The sequence below is a fragment of the Buteo buteo genome, chromosome 7 (assembly GCF_964188355.1).
Source record: "Buteo buteo chromosome 7, bButBut1.hap1.1, whole genome shotgun sequence".
Taxonomy (NCBI): domain Eukaryota; kingdom Metazoa; phylum Chordata; class Aves; order Accipitriformes; family Accipitridae; genus Buteo; species Buteo buteo.
In genome coordinates, this window is record NC_134177.1 from 30112879 (window position 1) to 30132120 (window position 19242).

The 19242-nt window shown below is 42.2% G+C and overlaps 2 protein-coding genes across 3 annotated transcripts in view; both read right to left on the reverse strand.

The window, feature by feature from the left end:
* DGKD (diacylglycerol kinase delta) overlaps window positions 1–8924 on the reverse strand; it is a 72232-nt gene extending 63308 nt beyond the window's left edge. The window contains exon 1 of the mRNA XM_075032049.1: window positions 8880–8924. The gene's annotated coding sequence lies outside the window, so the exon portion shown is untranslated. The remainder of the gene's footprint in view (window positions 1–8879) is intronic.
* SAG (S-antigen visual arrestin) lies at window positions 1063–17889 on the reverse strand. Of its 2 annotated transcripts, XM_075032067.1 has the most exons (15): window positions 17537–17889; window positions 16890–16950; window positions 16757–16801; window positions 16293–16486; window positions 15020–15079; window positions 13800–13867; window positions 13469–13604; window positions 13025–13109; window positions 11719–11791; window positions 10650–10787; window positions 10259–10336; window positions 9336–9359; window positions 8880–8944; window positions 2937–2946; window positions 1063–2298 (listed from the first exon to the last, which is right to left on the reverse strand). In XM_075032067.1, exons 1-15 carry the CDS (start codon window positions 17633–17635, stop codon window positions 2205–2207), a joined length of 1230 nt encoding a protein of 409 aa, XP_074888168.1. In that variant the 5' UTR covers window positions 17636–17889; the 3' UTR covers window positions 1063–2204. The 2 variants fall into 2 exon arrangements, with proteins under 2 accessions (XP_074888168.1, XP_074888167.1); XM_075032066.1 differs by lacking the exon at window positions 2937–2946.
* Window positions 17890–19242: the final 1353 nt, after the last annotated feature.

The window sequence follows — 19242 nt, forward strand, 5'->3', positions numbered from 1 at the left end:
CCCATACTTACAGGTCCAGCAGCCAGGAACCCTTCCTCCACCTCCTTGGTGGAGGAAGCTGCACTTTGAAGCAAAACCGGAATATTGTCACACACTGTCCCCCTCCTCCTCTTAGCATCTTTAAAGGATTTCCTGAATACCAGCTCTCCAAGACCAACATATTCACTACCAGCAATGTGCTCAACCTTACTGTATCAGTATGCTCTTCTCAAGCCATCAGAAAAATTAGTAATAAAAATACTAGGGCAATCATTAGAAAAGCCTTCCCAGAAATCCAGGTGCAAATGCCTAACCCTCCCCCAACCCCAAAGTTGAAATCACACAGAAATTATACTAACCATGAACACCTGAAAATGGCCACAGAGTTTCTTTAGCAGCAAAACACACAATGCTTAGAAAGAGCAGAGCAAACATACTGCCTCTTGCAATTTTGTCTAAGGTAAGACAGCTGTGACTAATGGAGCCAAAACACACTGACAGGTGGTATTAGGCAAGAGCACTGGTGGAACTGTGAAATCAGCTGTGGTCTTAATTAACTGCTTTTAGCATCTTAATCAAGATCAGTTTACAGAAGCAAAATAGGAGAAGGTTTTACTTTTAACCCAACCTATTTTTAAGTGTTAGAGGCCACATATAAAGCTGTTCGGTTAAAGCCTTTGGACCATCTGTAAAAGTAGGACTTGTAGCTGTGATGGTGTCAATGAGAAAAAACAAACGAGCAAGCCTTTGCTCAAAAAACAATGCCTGTATATAGAACAATTCTGCAGAAATGCCAGAGCACAGCCCACGCTTTTCTCCAAAGCACACTGCCTTGGCTTGTTACACTTACTAATAGTAACCTAAGCCAGAGAGTGGGCAAGCTCAGTTTGCACAGCCTCTGCAGTGTGAAGCAGGATGGAAGTGCAACATGCTTACAGCAGGCTTTCACCAGGAGTCCCGCTCCCACTGGGAGGAAACAGACATCTCAAAAATGTCTCCCTCATTTTCTTCTCTGTTAAAAGCACATCGTTTTTAACTAAGATATACGTGGGAAGCTCTTAGCTCCATTTTCTGGTGCATGGGGTGGGAAACAGAAGTTTACATTAATAAATGTAGGCCCTGCATTCAGACTTCCCAGGAGAATGTAAACCAGAGACATTGAAAAGCAAATTTAGAGCAAAAATGAACAAAAGAAAACACCAGCCATTTTACATGCAAAATATGATCAGCTGATGCAACCCACTTCAGCCAAAATATAAGTAAGATTCAGGAAAGGATTAGACATTTACATGGATAAGAATATCCAGATCAACAAGAGAGAACAAAGTTTGCAAAATACAATCTCATGTCTTAAAGCATAAACCGACCTCTGGCAGATGGATGTTGGAAAAGGCTCCTCAGGGCAAGCTGCCCCATAATTTCCTCAATTTTACTGCACTGTCTTTTGAAGCACTGTTGTATACAGGAAACTAGATTAAATATAGGATCATCTGGACTAGCAGTTCTCTGTTTGGGGTTGTATATAGGGAGCTTTGTTAAGGAATTCATGGACAGTGCACATTTCTCATCTTTAATAACATAGTTAATATTGCTAGAAAGCTAACATTGTATCTCAGCATTATAGCCACTGTGGAAGATGACTTAAAAGACATTTAATGGTACAGAAAGTGGATGTAAGCCACATGGGGACAGTGCAAGCACTGAGAACATTCACTAGGTGAGTTTGGTAAAGCATATACACAAAAGCAACCAAAAGGAAATAAAATCAGTTTTGTACAGTCTGCTGAGAAACTTCAGTGGATCATCAAAGGCTGCAAGCCAGCCTTTCAGACTAGGACTTGGTTCACTAGCATTTCAAAGTCAGAGTCTCTTTGACATCGAGTAAGTCTAGGCAGGCTGCACAAACCATCACTTAAGCTCTCATCAGTGGTGAAAGCAACCAGTCTTTTTATTAGGTAGCCCTGAAAGCGGAAGTCATGGCATGGCAGCCTTCCTGTCCTCCTCCAATAGCTCAAGTAAGCATCAGGTTTTGAGTTTGCTACGTTCTTCTAGAGCCAAAACTTTTAATAAGCCATAGAGATCCACGATTTTGTGTCCACTGATCTCAGGGTTGATCCCTGAAAGACCATGCATGCACTGAGAACATGCAGTTTACTAGAAACCTAGGCCCTAGATTTCTAACTGATGCCAGACTACGTAGCTTCTCTGGCAGCTTGTTCTTCTAGTCACTCATCAGTTGAAGGCATATTCTTGTCTTCATCATCAAGCATATCTTTTAGCTGTTGACGAGCAAACTCCTCAAATACCAGCTCTGCTTCACTGCAATGGAAGAAACACAGGTCTTTCAAAATTATGTTAGCAATTTTTTTATACCAGCACACTAAAGTCAACATATAGGAGGAAAAGGAGAAGCCTGAGCAGACTCTGGTAATGTTTCCTTTGTCTTCAAAGGGATTTGGATCACATTCCCACAGGCACCATGAAAAGCAGTTGATTGAGCAAGTCAGGACACAAACTGAGGAGGTTTTCATCTGTACCGAATCATGTCCATTCCAGCTAAATATTTATCAGCTAGCTGAATAGTCTGCAGCCTGAAAGGGTCTTTGTCTAGAAATAAAACGTGAAACTTTCATCCTTATTCCTTCTGTACTAAAAAAGAGACACATGGTCAAACCTATTGAGTTCCTGAAACTTAGAGCTACAGAGCATCAGCTGACCACAAACACATCCCTCCCTCCAACTGTGAGGCAAAACATGTTCTCTAAAACTAGTTTCATCACATGGTCAGTCATTGCTGTTCAACTGATAGCAGTAATTTGTGAAGCCACAGTAACTTACTTTGGCTTTAAGCTTGTACTCTGTGAACCCTGTGGATTTTTTGTATAATTTTGAGGAGTCTTCCAAGAGTCAATGCACAACTTAATGATATTTCACATTCTAGCTGCAAAGAAACTTACCCATTCTTCCCTGCAGTCGTCAGCATGTAGTAAAGGAGGAAAAAAGACACACCAAGTAGTTAGAACAGTGGATGCTAAAAGCAGCAAAAATTTATAAACCGACAGGACCACGTGACAAGCAGTAGGATTTGCAACAATACAAGGAGAATTCCAGAAAGTCTCAAAATGTGCATACATGCACCTGATGAAGCAAAACTTCATCTCCTGAATGGAAAAGCACTCTAGCAATGTTGCCCAAGGCATCAGAAGGGCTGAGAAACAAAGACAGATTTTCCCATTTATGCTTGCTAGCGGTCACAGCTGTGAGACACATCTGTGCACACACTTCTACTCAGAGATGACAGTGCTTGCATGACATGATGTTAGTCTTAATCGGTCTGTCACTGTAATGTGAGTAGTCAGCTGATGAGAAGACAATGTTCTTGTTCAATAAACATGAAGGTATTAAAATCAAACGAGATCAGAATACAGAAAGGCCTAGGTAGTCTCATTAGGTAGTTTATGCACTTGAGGCAATACTCCTGATTTCATCCTTGCCTAAATATAATCCTGAGACCTTTGGCACTTTTGTTTCTTTAATGGGATCTTTGCTAACCACACTGTAACAAATCCTGCTTGCTAGCAGGATTCCTTGGAAGCTGTTTCAGCACAGCCTAAAATAAGCAGAACAGACTGTATTGCAGTGATGAAATGGGGACAGGGATTTTTTTTGTTCTCACAGTTACTTTAGCTTTAGCAAGTAACAGTTGCTTCACTGGCTAACTTCTCATGAGTTTAAGTCAGGGAGCAAAGCACACCTAGGCCATCATTCTACAGAAGTTGTCAGGGATCTGGGATGCTTCAGTGACTGGGTAACTCACTACCTGGAGAATTCCAACCCACAAAACACACTGAAATCAAGGGCAAGAAGTGGCAACTAGCACTGCTGGAAAAGTCAGCATTAAAAGTGTGCCAAATGGGGCCACTCTAGCCAAAATGCCTTAAAGGATGGATCATGAAAAGACATTAATGATGGTGTCTATCCAGACTCGGAAAGGATGGTTTCCTCTACTCACAGAAGTCAAGATGAAGTCTGGAGTCTCAGGGCATTCATGCTTGATTGGAATGGATTTAAAATTAAATATTTAGAACTTTAAAAATTTCCAACACATAAAGCATCGTTCTAATTTCATTTTTTCTCCAATTTTTATTCTTTAAATAGGCTGCTCTTTTTCCCCTCTTTGAAGTACATTTATTACTATGGGAACAGTGACATCAATGATGTGGGTGAAGCTGAGTGAGATAGCCACCAATGCGGTTTGAAGCAAATTTTACAAAATGGGTTGAGGGGGGAAATAGGTATTGTTTCAGTTGGACATACACTTTACTGTCAGATAAGTGATCACTGAATCAATACATAAGTAGTGTGACAGTAGAGTAATGCTCATCACATATATCTCAGATGTAAGATTACATTCAAAGATGCACTACTGTACCTTCAGGCTGCTATACTACATCCCATATGCTTGTTAAAAGGCTACATTTGCACCCTAGCAGGAATTAGGCCCACTCCACGTAGTTCTCTTGCTGTCCTGTGGCTTATTTGAAATTATAACATTGAAAAATTATCAGGAACCTGAAAATGAACTTTTTTAAACTAGCATGCTAGCAATTGTTTTGAGGGTGGGGATGGGAGGGGGCTGTGTTCAAGGATCTGTGAGGCTCCAGAATGTCATCATACTCTCTGCAGAGGGTTTTCTGTAAGCTTTTATTATGCAGCCACAGAAACAATTCCATATAATTAAAGTTGTGGCATATGGTAATTTTCATTATAAGCTTGCTTTTAACCTCTCAACTTTGGGGGGGGAAGTAGGCTGTGTTATTTTTCAAGACATTCAATCAAGTGCTTTAAAAATTCACTAATTTCTGAAAGTGACAATACCAATACAGGGCAGGTATAGCTTTGCTATTAAAGGGACAAAGCATTTATAGGTTTCTTGAAACCAGCCCTTTCATGCAAGTTTAACAAGGGAGCAGATAAATGACCATTTGTTGAACAACAGTCAAAACAAAAACCGGTGTCCAAGACACAGGCCCACCACAAAATGTAAAACATCAGGAGAAGGGCAGGAAAACCCCAGACCAAAGAACTCACACTGAGACCACAGCCTTGAGAAAAACCCAGCAGGAGGCTTCTGGGCTAACTGCTGACCAGGAAAGGTCTTAGAAGCACAACAAGACACAGCCCAGTTTGAATCTATCTTTAAAAGAAACAGATCTCTATACATTTTTGTCAACAGACGGAAAAGACAGACTGCCAATGCGACAAGAGCTGCTTTGCCTAAAAATAACCACCTGTGAACCACATGGGTCCAAAAACAGTTGCAAAACCAGCACACATGAAACATGCAAATGCTGGCCTACAAGAAGTCCAACACAAGGAAGCTATAAATAAACATGGGAAAGGAAAGGTAGCAAACCATTCCTTTTCTGTCTCCTCCAGGCACAGAAAATAAAGATCAAGCAATCTGCAATAGCTATGCACTCCAACAGACCTGGTTTTTGCTGAACAATGCATGCCTCAGAGCTCGCTTACAGACAAATAAAAAGGGCAAAGCAATCTGCTGTGAAATAAAGCACACAGCAGTTGATCACCCTTGCCCCAGTCTGGCCCTAAAAAAAATTAAACTATGTTCTTCAGAAGCTTGTCTTTCTGAGGCTCTCTACACTCAAATCAGCCCTGCATGATTCAATATACTGATGCTACACGTTTTATTTACTTTTGCCATAAATCACCTTGGCAAGAGAAGGGAAAAGGATATTACCCCACTGCAAGGAATAAATCATAATACGTGGCATTTTTTTAATCCCACTTTAGCTTTGACTCTGTAAAATGGTTGCTTTGACTTCTTTCCTTTTTCTCAGCTGTGTCCAGTCAAGTAAGCAGGGAGGTACAATAGGCAAACTGGTTACTACTGACTCATCAGTAACAACAAAAGGGAACGGAAAAAGAAGATAAGGAGTGATCTCAAAATTCCCTGTGTGTGCACCCCTGCCTACACCCACTGCAGAGGCTGCCGAACAAGCCAACAAAGAAAAATTCCATCTTTTGGGGCCTTTGAGAGTCTAAACACTGTTTGCTGAAGCTCCATCTCTGCAATTAAGTCTTGATTTGCTTGATTCCAAGTTAGATGGTATTTCACTAATGAAACACATTTTATTTCTAAGAGTTTATGAACTAAGGTGGTAGAATAAAAATTTAAAAAGCATGAACTTGTAACTGGGAAGAGTGATTAGGCACAGTGCATGGAAAACTACCAGCCAATAAAGCCGGAAAGAGTTTTAGTTTACCAGCTTCATATGGGAGACTGTTTTATTCCCTGTAATGAGCTCAGACACCATATTCCAGAACAGTTTTCAAGTCAGCTATGAAGGCTTCAGAGGAATTTTCTGTTGTGTTACAGTATCTTTTTTTAAGAGAAAGCATTTATTTCTCAAGTTAACCATTTGTAGGGCTTTCCCATGGGATAAGCTCCTGAAACTACCTGTATTTTTTTCACTTTGTAAGAAACTCGCAATTTCCATCTGCACAAAATACATGAACCATAGCTGTCTTCTGACTGCGAGCTCCTAGAAGACTTTGATGTAGCAAATGATACGTGGGCTGTGCCTTTGGTAAGAGGACGTGTTGGGGGAAGCGATCTGAGAAATATTGCAGTTCTCCATTTCCCTTGTAAAGTCTTCTGCCCACATCCTTTTGAGTATACTATATAAAGGAGTATATCAGCCATCCTTTGAAATGATCTTAGAAGAGAGAGCTGACCGACTTCCATTTTTTCCTCATATTACAACTGCTTCTACCAGAATAATCTGCCTGAAGCATAAGTAATAGAAAAGGGGTTGCAGCATTGTTAACACCAAAAAATATCATGTACAAGAATTCACACCATTCTAAAAATGTAACATTCTTTACAGTTGCCTAAGCCTTTGGACGATCCTTCTTTGAAGTTTTCAAGCTTTTCTCTGTACCCATGAAAGCTCCAGATTTTGCAGCCCTGAGCTGCCCGACCAGCACCTCTGCCCTGCCAGGCTCCCCACCGACACTAGATGGCCCTCACCAGCCACCGCTCCTGGGGCCACTAGTGCCAGTCCCAGAACTTCACCAAGTTCCTGGGCAAGGGGATTGCTGCAGGCAAGTCTGAGGGAAATGCTTCAGTATGTACAAGCTACCAGAAGAGACAGAAGACCCTTGCCAAAGCAACTCTCCCACAGAGTCACCCATTTGCGATCATGATCAAGTGTGCAACAATGTCAGTGTTGTGCTGGCAGAGCTTTGCTGGCCTGCAGCATGAAAGGGAAACCCACAGCATGGGCACAGCTATGCCAACAAAAGCATTTGCTTCACAGCAGCTTCACCAAGGTGATCCAACCTTATTAGTCCTATGCACCAACCCTGAGGACCCAATTTCCACCTCATAGGACAGCTGGAGGAAGCTTTGGGTTGCATGCTGCTGTGGGGTGTCCCATGCTACTCCTCAGTGACATGGCTGTCTCCTTTGCAGCCACAGCAGAAAGGAGGCAAGAGGGGAATAGGCCTTGTGGATTTGTCCTGAAGGTCCTTCCTAGACTCACCGTGCTACTCTGATGGGGGTGTAATGTGCACAAAAAACTTCTATGAACACGTTCTATGTCTCTGCTAAGAGGCCGTGCTGGCACCGCTCACCACAGGGGTTTTCCCAGTGAACATGAGTTTCCTACAGTGCAATTCTTACAGGAGTGAAGAACCTTTACCCACTCCAGCACATCCATAATTAGCAAACACTGATTCCCAACCAGAGCAACCAAGCAGGGAGTCCATCTTCTCATCACTCACACTTAATTCCTCCAACAATTTCATACAATAAGGACTCAAATCACCCCTTTCTAATGGTTCCAGCATAGAACAAAGCACCTGTCTTGGGATAACTCTTCTCACAGGTTCCACCATCATCCTCCAGTGGTCATGTTCTTAGGTAAGTTTGGGCCCAAAGAAAAAAGAAAGAAAAAGAAAAGCAGCGCAGAAGCAGCCATGGGTTTTTGTTTGAAGCCCATGCAACTCTGTCCAAATATAGAGGGCAGGACAAGACGACTCATCTGTAACAGCCCCAACATCGAAATGCTGGCATAATGTTTTGTGTTCAATAGCTGCTTCAGACGTTGTACAGTAGCTTCTGATTTAGTGCAAGCACCTTGCAGTTTCTGTACATTCACCATTAGAGAACAGAGTCAGCCAGGGCATGAGGAAGTGGGAGGAGAACACAGATGCTCAAGACAGCCTGCAGTTTTGGTATCTGATCCCAAGCCTCAACATGCCTGGGGAAGGCTAGCTCCTTACACTGCTTTGAAGTTCCCACACTTCCATATACTGACCTGACTCTGAAGAGACATTCCTCTCAGATACCCACTGAACATAAAGGCTACATCGCAGACCATGGCCAATGCCACATCAACAAGGACTCTAAAATCATGAACAGTTTTATCACCTCTTAACTTTGCTTAAAAGTATTTTGCTTTTTACAATGCTTATGTGTCTTAGGTGTTTTCTGTGACAGATTCTTGTTTGCAATATTGGAATCTGGCTGGGAATTGCTGACAGCTTCATTCAGGACATTTTGCACAGTAGTTACAAGATTTAACTGTGCAGTGCTTCCTTAAGCCCCCTGTGCTTTGAGTTGTGATTCCACAGATGAAAAATAAAAGGGGAACATGACCTATGTCCACCTTCTCCCATATTAGCATCCCTCCTCCCTGTTATTTTGTGCCTTGAGACTAAGAGATATATATACATATATACAGAGCAGCCCCCATACTGGAGGCTTGTAGACTCTAAAGGCTTCCTGTAGAACAAATCACTGTAAGCCTTGCAATGGTAAGATTTCACCTGAGTCTGTTAACAAAGGCAGGCAAAAACGAGGCATAACTGACCTGCTGTGTTCTTTTCCTCAGGTTTGGGGTGCATGAGACGAAACGGCAGCTCTGTGCCCACTTCACTTTGGGGAGAAGAGAGAATGCATCAGATCCACAGTTCCATTCATTCCTGGCTCAGTCCCCTTCCCACCTCAGGCCAACCCAAGCCCTGAACTCCAGTTTCACCCATTCTTTCATCTTTTTCTAATCATAATTTTCCCGTCAAAAAGAGTTAAACTCTGATTTGTCCAGAAATATCCCAGGCATGTCCACTGTAATAAACTGGGTTTATTATGTCTTGAAAATACTTGCATGTACATAAAACCAAAGATGTTTTTCCAATTGCTTCATTTTCACAGCTGAATGCACAGACTTCTATCAGCTTTAAGGAGGCGGGAAAGGGAATAGGAAAGAAGATAAAAAGATGAATTAACAACTGTGACTGCATGGTCTGAAAAAGAAGATGACATTTACCTGGAGGTGAGGTCTCCCAGCATGCTAAAGAAGAAAACAAGGAGAAAAACACAAGCATATTTAGTGCCTTTCCATTCCAGTGCTCTACTGAATGCTGTTTTATTGGCAGACTATTGAAATCACCTTCCTCATATACTCTTCTCTACTTGTCACAAAGCCTAACATCCAAATGAACTTATTTTTAAAAAAAGGTAGTTTTCATTTTTCATGTCCTTCCCATGGAGAAAGAGCCTAAGTTTTTGAAGTCCTGACCAAGTGTTGGGTATGGCTCCTTTTCTGAGAGCCAAAGGGCAAGGGCAATCAGAGGACCACATAAGGCAGCAGTCATTTTATCACATTTTAGGCAAATCATTGACTCATTTTTATACTAGAAAGAAGGATAGATGAATGAAATGCAAATGTAAACAGTGACTGTCATCAACTGAGAGTTATTATCCTTGTCCTCTTTTGCACTGTATGCTGGGAACTAGCTCATGTTGATAACTTCAGCTACTCCCAGAAAGCTGGCTCAGTACAGAACCTGAGTTACAGTATTTATGACTTTCAGGCGGATGCCTCTACCTTCTGCTCTGGGAGAACAAGAACGCCAACATAAAGGCTCACACAAAGTTTTGCTTCAGTTCTCATAAAATAAGTTATGGCTTTGAAACAAAAAATGGCAATGCAAACCAGAGGTTCATACTTCAGCCATAAAGTCATATAGTATCTAAGGAAGGTAATCCAACCCCTCTGACTCAGGACAATTTCTTTGGATTGGCCAAGATTGATTTCCAGGCAGTTTATGCTTTAGAGGGAGCCTGATGTCCTACAACACGTGCCCTTTCTCTTGGGGTGGACTGTCCTGCCCTCTCCCCACTCGTCAATGAAACACACATTCCCCTCTCAATTCTACGCAGATGTAGCAAAAAGTCTGTTACTCTTACCCTGGAACAGTAAGCTTCACTTTGACCTTGTAGGAAACCAGAATCCCCATCACTGTCTTGTCTATTCCATCCTTAATACTACAAGAGAAAAGAGACAGCAGTGTTAGATGGTGCAGCAACATAGCAACAATATATGGCTGGAGCAAGAACTAGGTGAACATCTATTCTCCTGAAAGTGATAGAGCAGAAAAGCCTCAGGGACAGCTAATACCTCTCCAGATCCATGATTATTATTTACCCTGAAAGAATATGATAGGTTAAGTAATGCAACTTAGATGTACCCATCTGGACCCAAATTTAAAGGTACAAACTCCTGATAGAAATATCTCCTCCATTGTCCCCTCTTCTTTATAACTCTCCACCACCTGGAATCATTTAAAACTCTACTCACATAGTACTAGAAGCCAAGTTGGTGTCCTCATCCTTTAGCTTTCCATCCAGAGCTATTTCCCGTGTCTGCCGGTTATTCGCTAGCAAGGGCAAAAGTGTTAGTGTCTTGGTTAGGCTGCTGTTTGGCTGCACCTTTTCCCTGAAAATAAGAAACAGGTGAGAGGAGGAAAGTGATACACTCTGATTTGTGTTACACACCCAACCAAGAGAATTTCAAAACAGATTACAAAGCTGTCCAAAAGGAGTGGAATTTATCTGTCCAAATTTAGTTGTCTACAATGCAGATGTCTACATCTAAACTAGTTAAAAAATTCCCTTTATAATCAGCAGAGAGGAACAAGCACTTGCAGAAAATTATTTATTTCACATTAAGGCAGACTTCTAAAGTAGGTCAAAACTATGTTGCAGACTTCCAAATGTGGGCAAAATGAATCCTAGTTGAGAAGACCAATACTCAATGGGAAACATGTCCCTAAGCTACAGAGCAAAACACCAGAAAAATATAAAGTGTCTGGGTGTGTCCAAACCTGCTCACAAAGCAAACTTCAATGCTGCACTGCCAATGCCGTGCAGGGCAAAAGAGCAACTGGTTCTCCACAATGTCAAGAGGCTCAAGCTTTTCATGGGCTTTCTAAGGCCAGAAGAAACCAAATGAAATGGTGTGAAAAAGACTGACCTCAAGCTAGAGCATCCATGATTTCCACTCAAACAGCAGCACCTTTCAGAAAAATCTTGCATCTTTAAAGATTTCAAGCAACAGGGAGCCTTCCACAGCCCCTACTAAGTTTTTCTAGTAGGTAATTACTCTTCAAACTTCTTCTGCAACCTCCTCACTCTCTGAAAAAAGGTGCAGGGTCCCTGCTGGCTATGCAAAAAGGAGACCAGCTACATCCAGAGAGTACAGGTGGTGCGGGACACACGGACACACACGAGAGGTAAGAAGAGAGGAGAAAGCACTGTAACAGCAGGCAACTGCCAGCCTATAGCTAGAAGTACCTCCCATTATTGAGGAGGATGGTAATTAAAAGGGCGTGAAGGAGCAAGAAGGGATAAGCAGAGCATTCACTCACTGTGCTTCCTCAGCAGCTACCACTTTTGTATAGTAGTCACTGGAGTACAAAACCACATTGGCAACCTGTTCCACTGAGTGAGAAAGGAGAAAGCAGACAATCAGTTGTGCATACACATCAGAAACATAGTTGCCCCCCCGAGTCTCAGGAATGGAAGACATGATGAGGACAGCAGGAAAATCCATCCATTTAGAGCCTGAAGGGACCACCAGGTCAGACAGCCTGGCATGGATAGAGACCAACAGCACACAAATGGCCAAAGTCTATCTTCCCAGAAAGGCACCCAGCCTTGATTTGGAGACAACAAAAAATCAGTAACCCACAGTTTCCCTTGTGAGCTTGCTCTTTCCATTATAAAGATCTCCCTCTTTCTTCTCTAAGCATGTCCACTTTTATCTCTGGTCACTGGTATCTCCTGCATATCTATAGCCCATGCATTTGCATTCAGGAGATACCATCATCAAGCAGACTGCAGTCAAGAACCTGTGATAATAAATGGCATATATTCTCCAATCAAACACCAAAACATAAGGTAATTCTGACTGAAACCCTGATGAGGAGAGAATCTGGGGACCAAGGTCTTTTTAAGCCTGACAGAAGTATGTCAGCCTAAAAATATTTGGGAATCACTAGACAGTGCATCCAAGACCAGCACTGAATTGGCCTTCTCTGCCATAAAGTTTTGTAAAAACCTCAGAAATTTTGTTCCACCTCTGTCTTCTCTTCTCTTTCTCATCCTTGCTTTCTCAAAGCATCTTCCACGTGAAAAAAACATGTGGTGTCACAAATAAACGCACAGTACTGAAACACCTTGAAACTCAGCCCCTGCCCTCGGCCTCCTCGGGAGGAATTACACCATTCCTGGCAAAGTGGCTGTTTCTCACATCACCAGATGTTTCTGAAACCCCAAGCGAAGTTGTATGCAACCTAGGCACATTCACAGTCAGCAAGAGCATCACATTAACAGGGAAGCCCTTCCCACTGGCCTCCCAAAAGAGGTGGATTTTTCCCCACAGCATCTGCCTTGCCCCTGCAGGTGCCAGACCCTTTCTCTTTACTAGAGGGGACATACTGGTGCCTGAAATTAAGCCATGAGAGTAACCATGAGAGTCAGGAAAAAAGCTGCAGTGTTTCACTTGATTAACAGCAAAGAAACAGCAGCAGACAAGGTGGAGGAATAAACTCCTGACTTGTCCCAAACTCCCTACTTAAGCTGTTGCAAGCACTAAATTCTGGCTCTCTTTCAGTCCTCTCACCATTCAGTCATCTTGCCCTCAAAGAACCCCAAGCAACAGTAAAAACGTACCTTGGACTTTGATCTTCTTCACTGTTTTCTCTGTGCTGTTGTTGACAGTGATAGTGACTGGAATGGGCTCACCATGGTAGTACACCTAGAAGGAATCCGATGCTCAGAAATCCAGCCAGGAGGCTTCTCCCAAGCCCTAAACCCCTCTAGTCCCCCTAGATTAAATCTCCTCACAGAGGCCAGACAACACAAGGTGACCTTTCCCCGTGATTCATGACCCTTCCTTCAATGATTTATTTAGACTCAAATGCATCCAGTAATGGGGTCTCAGCCTCCCCTAACAGTAGCTACTGACAAAAATTACATTAGAGCCCTTGAGTGCTGTGACAAGTCAGTCTCAGCTGGGACCATCTGAGTAACACACAAAGTAGCTGCTTTCCGCAGCAAAATGCATATTGACATGACAATACTATGATGTCCACAGCCCTGGGGCAAACTCCTCACCTCTTTACTGAGGCAAGCTTTCAAGTGTAACGGCTTGTTGGACATGAAGAACTGCCAGGTGGTCTCCGCACAAGGTTGGGGTCCTGGCTTTTCTGGAGCATATTGCACCTTACGGATCAGCAGACGTGCAGAGTTCCTGGGAAGCAGCAGAGGACAACATGGTGGTACTTTGTGCTTGGCAGAGGCAGGAGTTCTGCATTCACATGTGCTTATACCCAAGAAGTCCACTGACAAGAGGGGCAAAGCTGAACAAGCAACCAAGGTGCATTACTTGACCACCCACCCCCTTTAGGAAGGGCAAAGCTGAAGACAGATACACATGTTCTGTTACCTCTTATGAATTCTCTCTTCCACATTGTCTGTTGAGAAAGCTTTCACCTCAAAGTCCACCCCACAGCTCTGCCAGAGAGAGGACAGCTGTGAAACCAGTGTCAGAAACCAAGAACATCTGCAGATGTTTAAATATCTTTCTGTACACCAGAAACTGGCATATTCCTGCCAACTGCAAATTATTCTGGCTTCCTACCATTGTAATAGAGATCCCTGCCAACTGGTGTGGCAGCATCCACCTGTTCCATGCTGCTTCTGATAAACGAGGCTTAATTCCCAGCCTTTGACAGATGACATCCCTACTCCTAAAAGGCTTTCTATAAGAGCAGTGCTGTAGAAGTCACAGCATGCTACAGATTATAAGACTGACCAGCCTGCAAGGCTGTCCAGTCCACCTTGGGTTTCTCAATTGAATTTCTGAATTGGCTTTGTAATGCCAATGCCTGACTCGGGGTCAACCTTCTTTCCCAACATCTAAGGAGTGGGAGTGATCAGGCCAAGCTGACCTTTGCTTTGACAGTTTTATACCACCATGGGACATCTGTGTGAGTCCAAGATAACTCTACAGGGCAATATGGGAATTTTTGCTAGAATATCATTCCTTGGCCAAAAACACAGCTTATCCTTGTTGCATTGGATTCTACAACCTGCATCCCACCTTGCCCAGCTGTTAGTCTAGCTCTGCTGTTCAGAGAAGCATCTAGTTAATTATAAAAAGAATATTTTAAATGGTGTCAGAAACCTTGCAGAACATCTCATCTGGTGAATTTTATTCCAGGGTTTTTGTTTACACACATGTGCAAGCCAGCCCTCCTCTGCATTTGTTTTAATTCAGAAGCAGGTCTTAACACATGCTATTTATAGCGATCTATGAGATTTTAGGCACTCAGTCTCCTTTTCTCTCATGTAGCCTGACAGCTGCAATCATTTTATGTGCAGCCAACCCATAAATCATGTGGTACACTTAAGGAAACAACAAGTATTGCAGATTTAGTAGTCTTGCTGCTATTTGACTAGATTCCCTTTCTTATTCTGAGGACAAATTCCAACACTGTGACACACACTTGTAGCTCTTAAGTCGGGTTCCTGACATTTGTGGCATAGCACAGTAAAATCCAGTATCACCTTATTCTACTCTCAAGGTAGTCAAATAAACTCACATGACTTTTTCCATCTGACTTTCCTCAAGCATGATAAGCACAAGTGTCCCATTGGTCTCACCTTATCAACATCACGAGGTGCAGGCTGCAGACAGACCGAACAAGGCAGGTAATCTGGGAACTGTGGGAGGAAGAAGAGAAAAATACCCCAAAGCAATTTTACTCAGATACCCTAGTTAACATATTGCTCACAAAAGGTACAAAGCAGTCCTGAAGACAACAGGTCACTGGCTGTAATGCTGTAACCCTTTGAAGTTCTGGCTAAGATAGAGGCCTTAATACACTGAGCCTTATCTTGCCTTGTATGAAGAAGTACTTCTGATCCAAAAATATTTTAATAGCTAAGGGGGCCTGGGGGGAGGGGATGGGGGAGAGAGAGAGGGAAAAAGTAAAAAAAGTCCAGGCACATGAAGCACCTGCTCTAAAAATCAAACAGAGCCCTAGAGGCACCACTTGCAACAACTGTCTCCTCATCCAAGATAATCAATACAGCTCACAGCAGCATTACTCACTGTTCACATAGGCTTGAAGTTTGAGCAAAGCATCTCTGTGTCAGAAACACAACTAAGGCCACGAAGGCCAGCCAGCCACCAGCCAGTATCCATTCACTCCTAGCCTGGGCAGGGCCAGGCACTCCAGTCATCAACGGGGAAGGCTGCAGAGTAGCTCATGGTGACCAAGTGCTAACACCCCATTAGAGACTCCAGCAGTTTGAAGATCACTAGACTGTATCTGAGTGGTTAATAACATTATGGCAGGTACTAGCTCATTTAGCAGAATCATTCAAAGACTTATTTGTTGCTATATCAGAGCATGTGGTTTTCAAACCTGGATCTTCCTAGGGAATGCAAAGGCAGACATGTCACTGACGGTACTGGAAGCATATCCTGTCAGAATCAGAATTTGGCAATGAGCTGTTATTTGTTGACAACATCTGGTAAAGAGCTTTTCATCTGCTTGTTTGATCCATAAAATTTTTAAAGAGAAAGGATTTGGCACTTCCTCTGTGAGCACTGGGACAATGGTATAAAGTATTCCAGTCCCTCAGGAATGGGGAAGACAAGGATATATGGGGCTGTTGCTAGCATAAAGCCATTGCATCTTTCCTTGCCTTTTCAAGGAAAGCACTTTTCACATGCAGTTAGAATCTTCTTGCACTTTACTTAGGATGGTAAGAAAAAAAAATTGGTACATTGCCTATCACTCAAAATTGGAACTTTACATAATATAAATTCACTATTAATCTCTGTCTGCAGTCCATCACCGAGTCCTCTCAGCAGCCTGGTAATGACAGGTAAGGAGAAGAGGGTCAGAGGTTTTTATGAGATACTTACTGTAAAGAAAAAGGGATAAGCATTTTTCCCCAGCTTCTTTAGCAGAGATTCCTGCAAGTGGGAGAGAGACTCTGGCTTGTCAGCAGGTGGGTACACTTGGACCCTAGAGAAGAACAGGTCCCGTCGGAAGGTGAGGCCAATCACATCAATGTCTTCCTGGCCATACCGGAAAGCACAGGTCAGGGACACGTACACTGGAAAGAAGCACATAATGGGTAAGGCATGCAGCAGGCTAACAATGCAGCTAGGGTGGGATGTGAAATAGAGTCAGGGAAACCCATTTCAACACTGTTGTATAACCCAGTAAGTGTTCATATCGTATATAAGAACATACATTACTTGAAGCCAATTCAGTGGGGAAGAGAGTTACATTTGTATCCTTAAAACAATAAAAAGTTTCTATCTCAGCATCTCACTTCAAAAGAGGACTAAATCTCTGAAACATGTTGCATAAACCCTCAAACCTTTTTTCCCCTTGATAATTGCAGGATCCACCAATACAACACCATCTGAAAGAAAGGAAAAAATAAAAAAGATTAACAGGGATAATCAGGGTTGAGAGAGCAGGAAGGGCAGCACAAATCCTTGTGGACTTACCTACAGGTTCCACATTCCCTATGTTGTCAATGAAGTCCCGCTTTCCGAGGTAGATAGTCAGCTGTAGGGAGATGACAGCCTTGGTTGAACTACAAAGTGTTGATGGTTGTACGGTGGGGACAAACACATACACAACAGAGAGCTACAAGTCTTGTAGATATCAGAACAATTCAATTTTAAATGGAACATATATTTTTTTCCAGCAAACATGCAATCCCCACCAGACTCAAGAGGATTATTCACATGCTTCAGGACATCAGAATTAAGGACCTGATGTAGACCAACTCCCAGAAGTACAACATAAATATTTGTGCATAGGACAAAGAACTAGAGATTCAAAGATTTTTGGTGCCATCAGGTTGTAAAGACAATGAATCAGCTTTGTTTTAAACATTTACCAGCAGGAATACAACCCAGGAGGAGTGAGAGGCAAGTTGCCTTCCTCTTGTATTATAACATACGAGAAGCTTGCCCTATAAACTCTTTTTACATCATCTCCTCAAACTTAGTGCCAAATACAGTTCATGGTCCTTCTTCAGGAAAAAAAAAAAAAAAAAGAACAGGACCAGAAAGAGCTTTCTAGTAAGTCTCCAGTCTGACTACAAGTAAAACTCATACCTATATAAAGCCATTATTATGGTACTTACAGCTTTGTCACGGGTGCTTTTTTTGAAGACAACTTGTTTATGAGGAGAACTAGCATTCTTCCCACTCATCCCCGTCTTTTGAGACTCAGGGCAACTCATGGTCAAAGATGGGTATGTGACTCTGGGTGAATGAAGCTTTTCTGCCCCAAAATGTCCTGGGAAAGATGTCAGAAAAAAATAGGTGGATGAGATAAAAGCAGAATTATACTTGGTGGGTAAAGCACTCTATTCCCATGTATAGTTTATCAAAGACTATTTCAATAGATACTTGGGTGCAGCACAGAAGGTGGGTTTCTTTTCATTTTAGCAGTTCCTCATTTAAAAAAAAATCTATTTAAAAACAGCTCTTCAGAAACATTACAAAAGACCAAGAACTCATTTTTAATTCATATTAAAAATTTAGTAGACTAATAGAAAAATCTGGAGGGGAAGGGATAGCTTGGTCTTTGCAGATCTTTGTAGAGAGTACTTCCTGAAGAAATCTATAAGAGTACAGATAAAGATAATCCGATAAAGACAAGGTACTTAGATTTTCAAAAGGTACCTCAAGATTTGTATTCAGAAGCTCTAAATTGTCATGAGATAAGAAGGAAGGTCATTTCACTCATTAATAATGGGATAAAATACAGGAAATAAAGAATATCAATACATATGGGTTTTGGCTACTTTCAGGGTTTGGATTGCTTTGGGGGTTTTGTTTGGTTTTATTTTGTTTGGGTTTTTTTACCATTGCAAGTATACAACAGCGCAGTGCCATCTATCCTGGGACATTTGCTATTGAGCATATCCTGGAATGAATGGAAAGAAGCCTAGATAAGGAGTGAAAAGCCTGCCCACAGACACAAAGCTATTCTGGATTCCCAAAAATAAAGCTATGTTAAGCTGGAGGAGTGCTTCACGATGCAGACTGGATAGGTGATGAAATACCGTATATTCTATAACGGTAAGTGAAAAGTATTGCACTCAAACACAACTATAGTCTGACATGCAGTTATAGTTGGTATTGCTTTGGAAAAACGTCTTGACATAAGTAGAGAAGTTATTAGGAAATAAATCAAGAACACAACAGAGAATGCCATTTACGCCATTTCAGAACCCCTCACATATCCACATCTTGGATACAGCACACTCAGTCTAAGACCTACAAAGGTGGTATGTATTGGTACGAGTCAGACCAAACCCAAAAGGAGAACTCATTGGTCCTACTGTATTTTCCTAAATCAGAACCAAATGCAACCCATTACTTGCAGGGTATCACTGAACTCAAAAAAGAATGGACTTTAAGAATATAACAGTCCAGCTACCTGCCCAGAAAGGTAACATGTATAACCAGAGGTAAGGAACAGAATGTACCCAACGAGAAAACAGACAGAGTAAGATTCTTTGGGGGGGGGGGGGGGGGGGGAAGAAAAAAAAAAAAAGGAGAGAACACAAGAGATATCCAGAGAGATGTCCAGAAAACCTCAGTGGCACAAAGCAGAGAGATTAGTTTTTCGCTTTGTCATAAGATAGCAGCATCCACTTAAGTGATCAGACAGCAAATGGAAAATAAAGGGAAGCACTTCCCCACATGACACAAGATGCAAGAGTACAGTATGTTGCTGCAGAAGGCTCTGGAAATCACCAGTACAGATTGATTCACAGGATTAGACATGTTCACAGGGAAAAGGCTTTTGGCAGATGTTGGACAGGATGATCCAGGCACA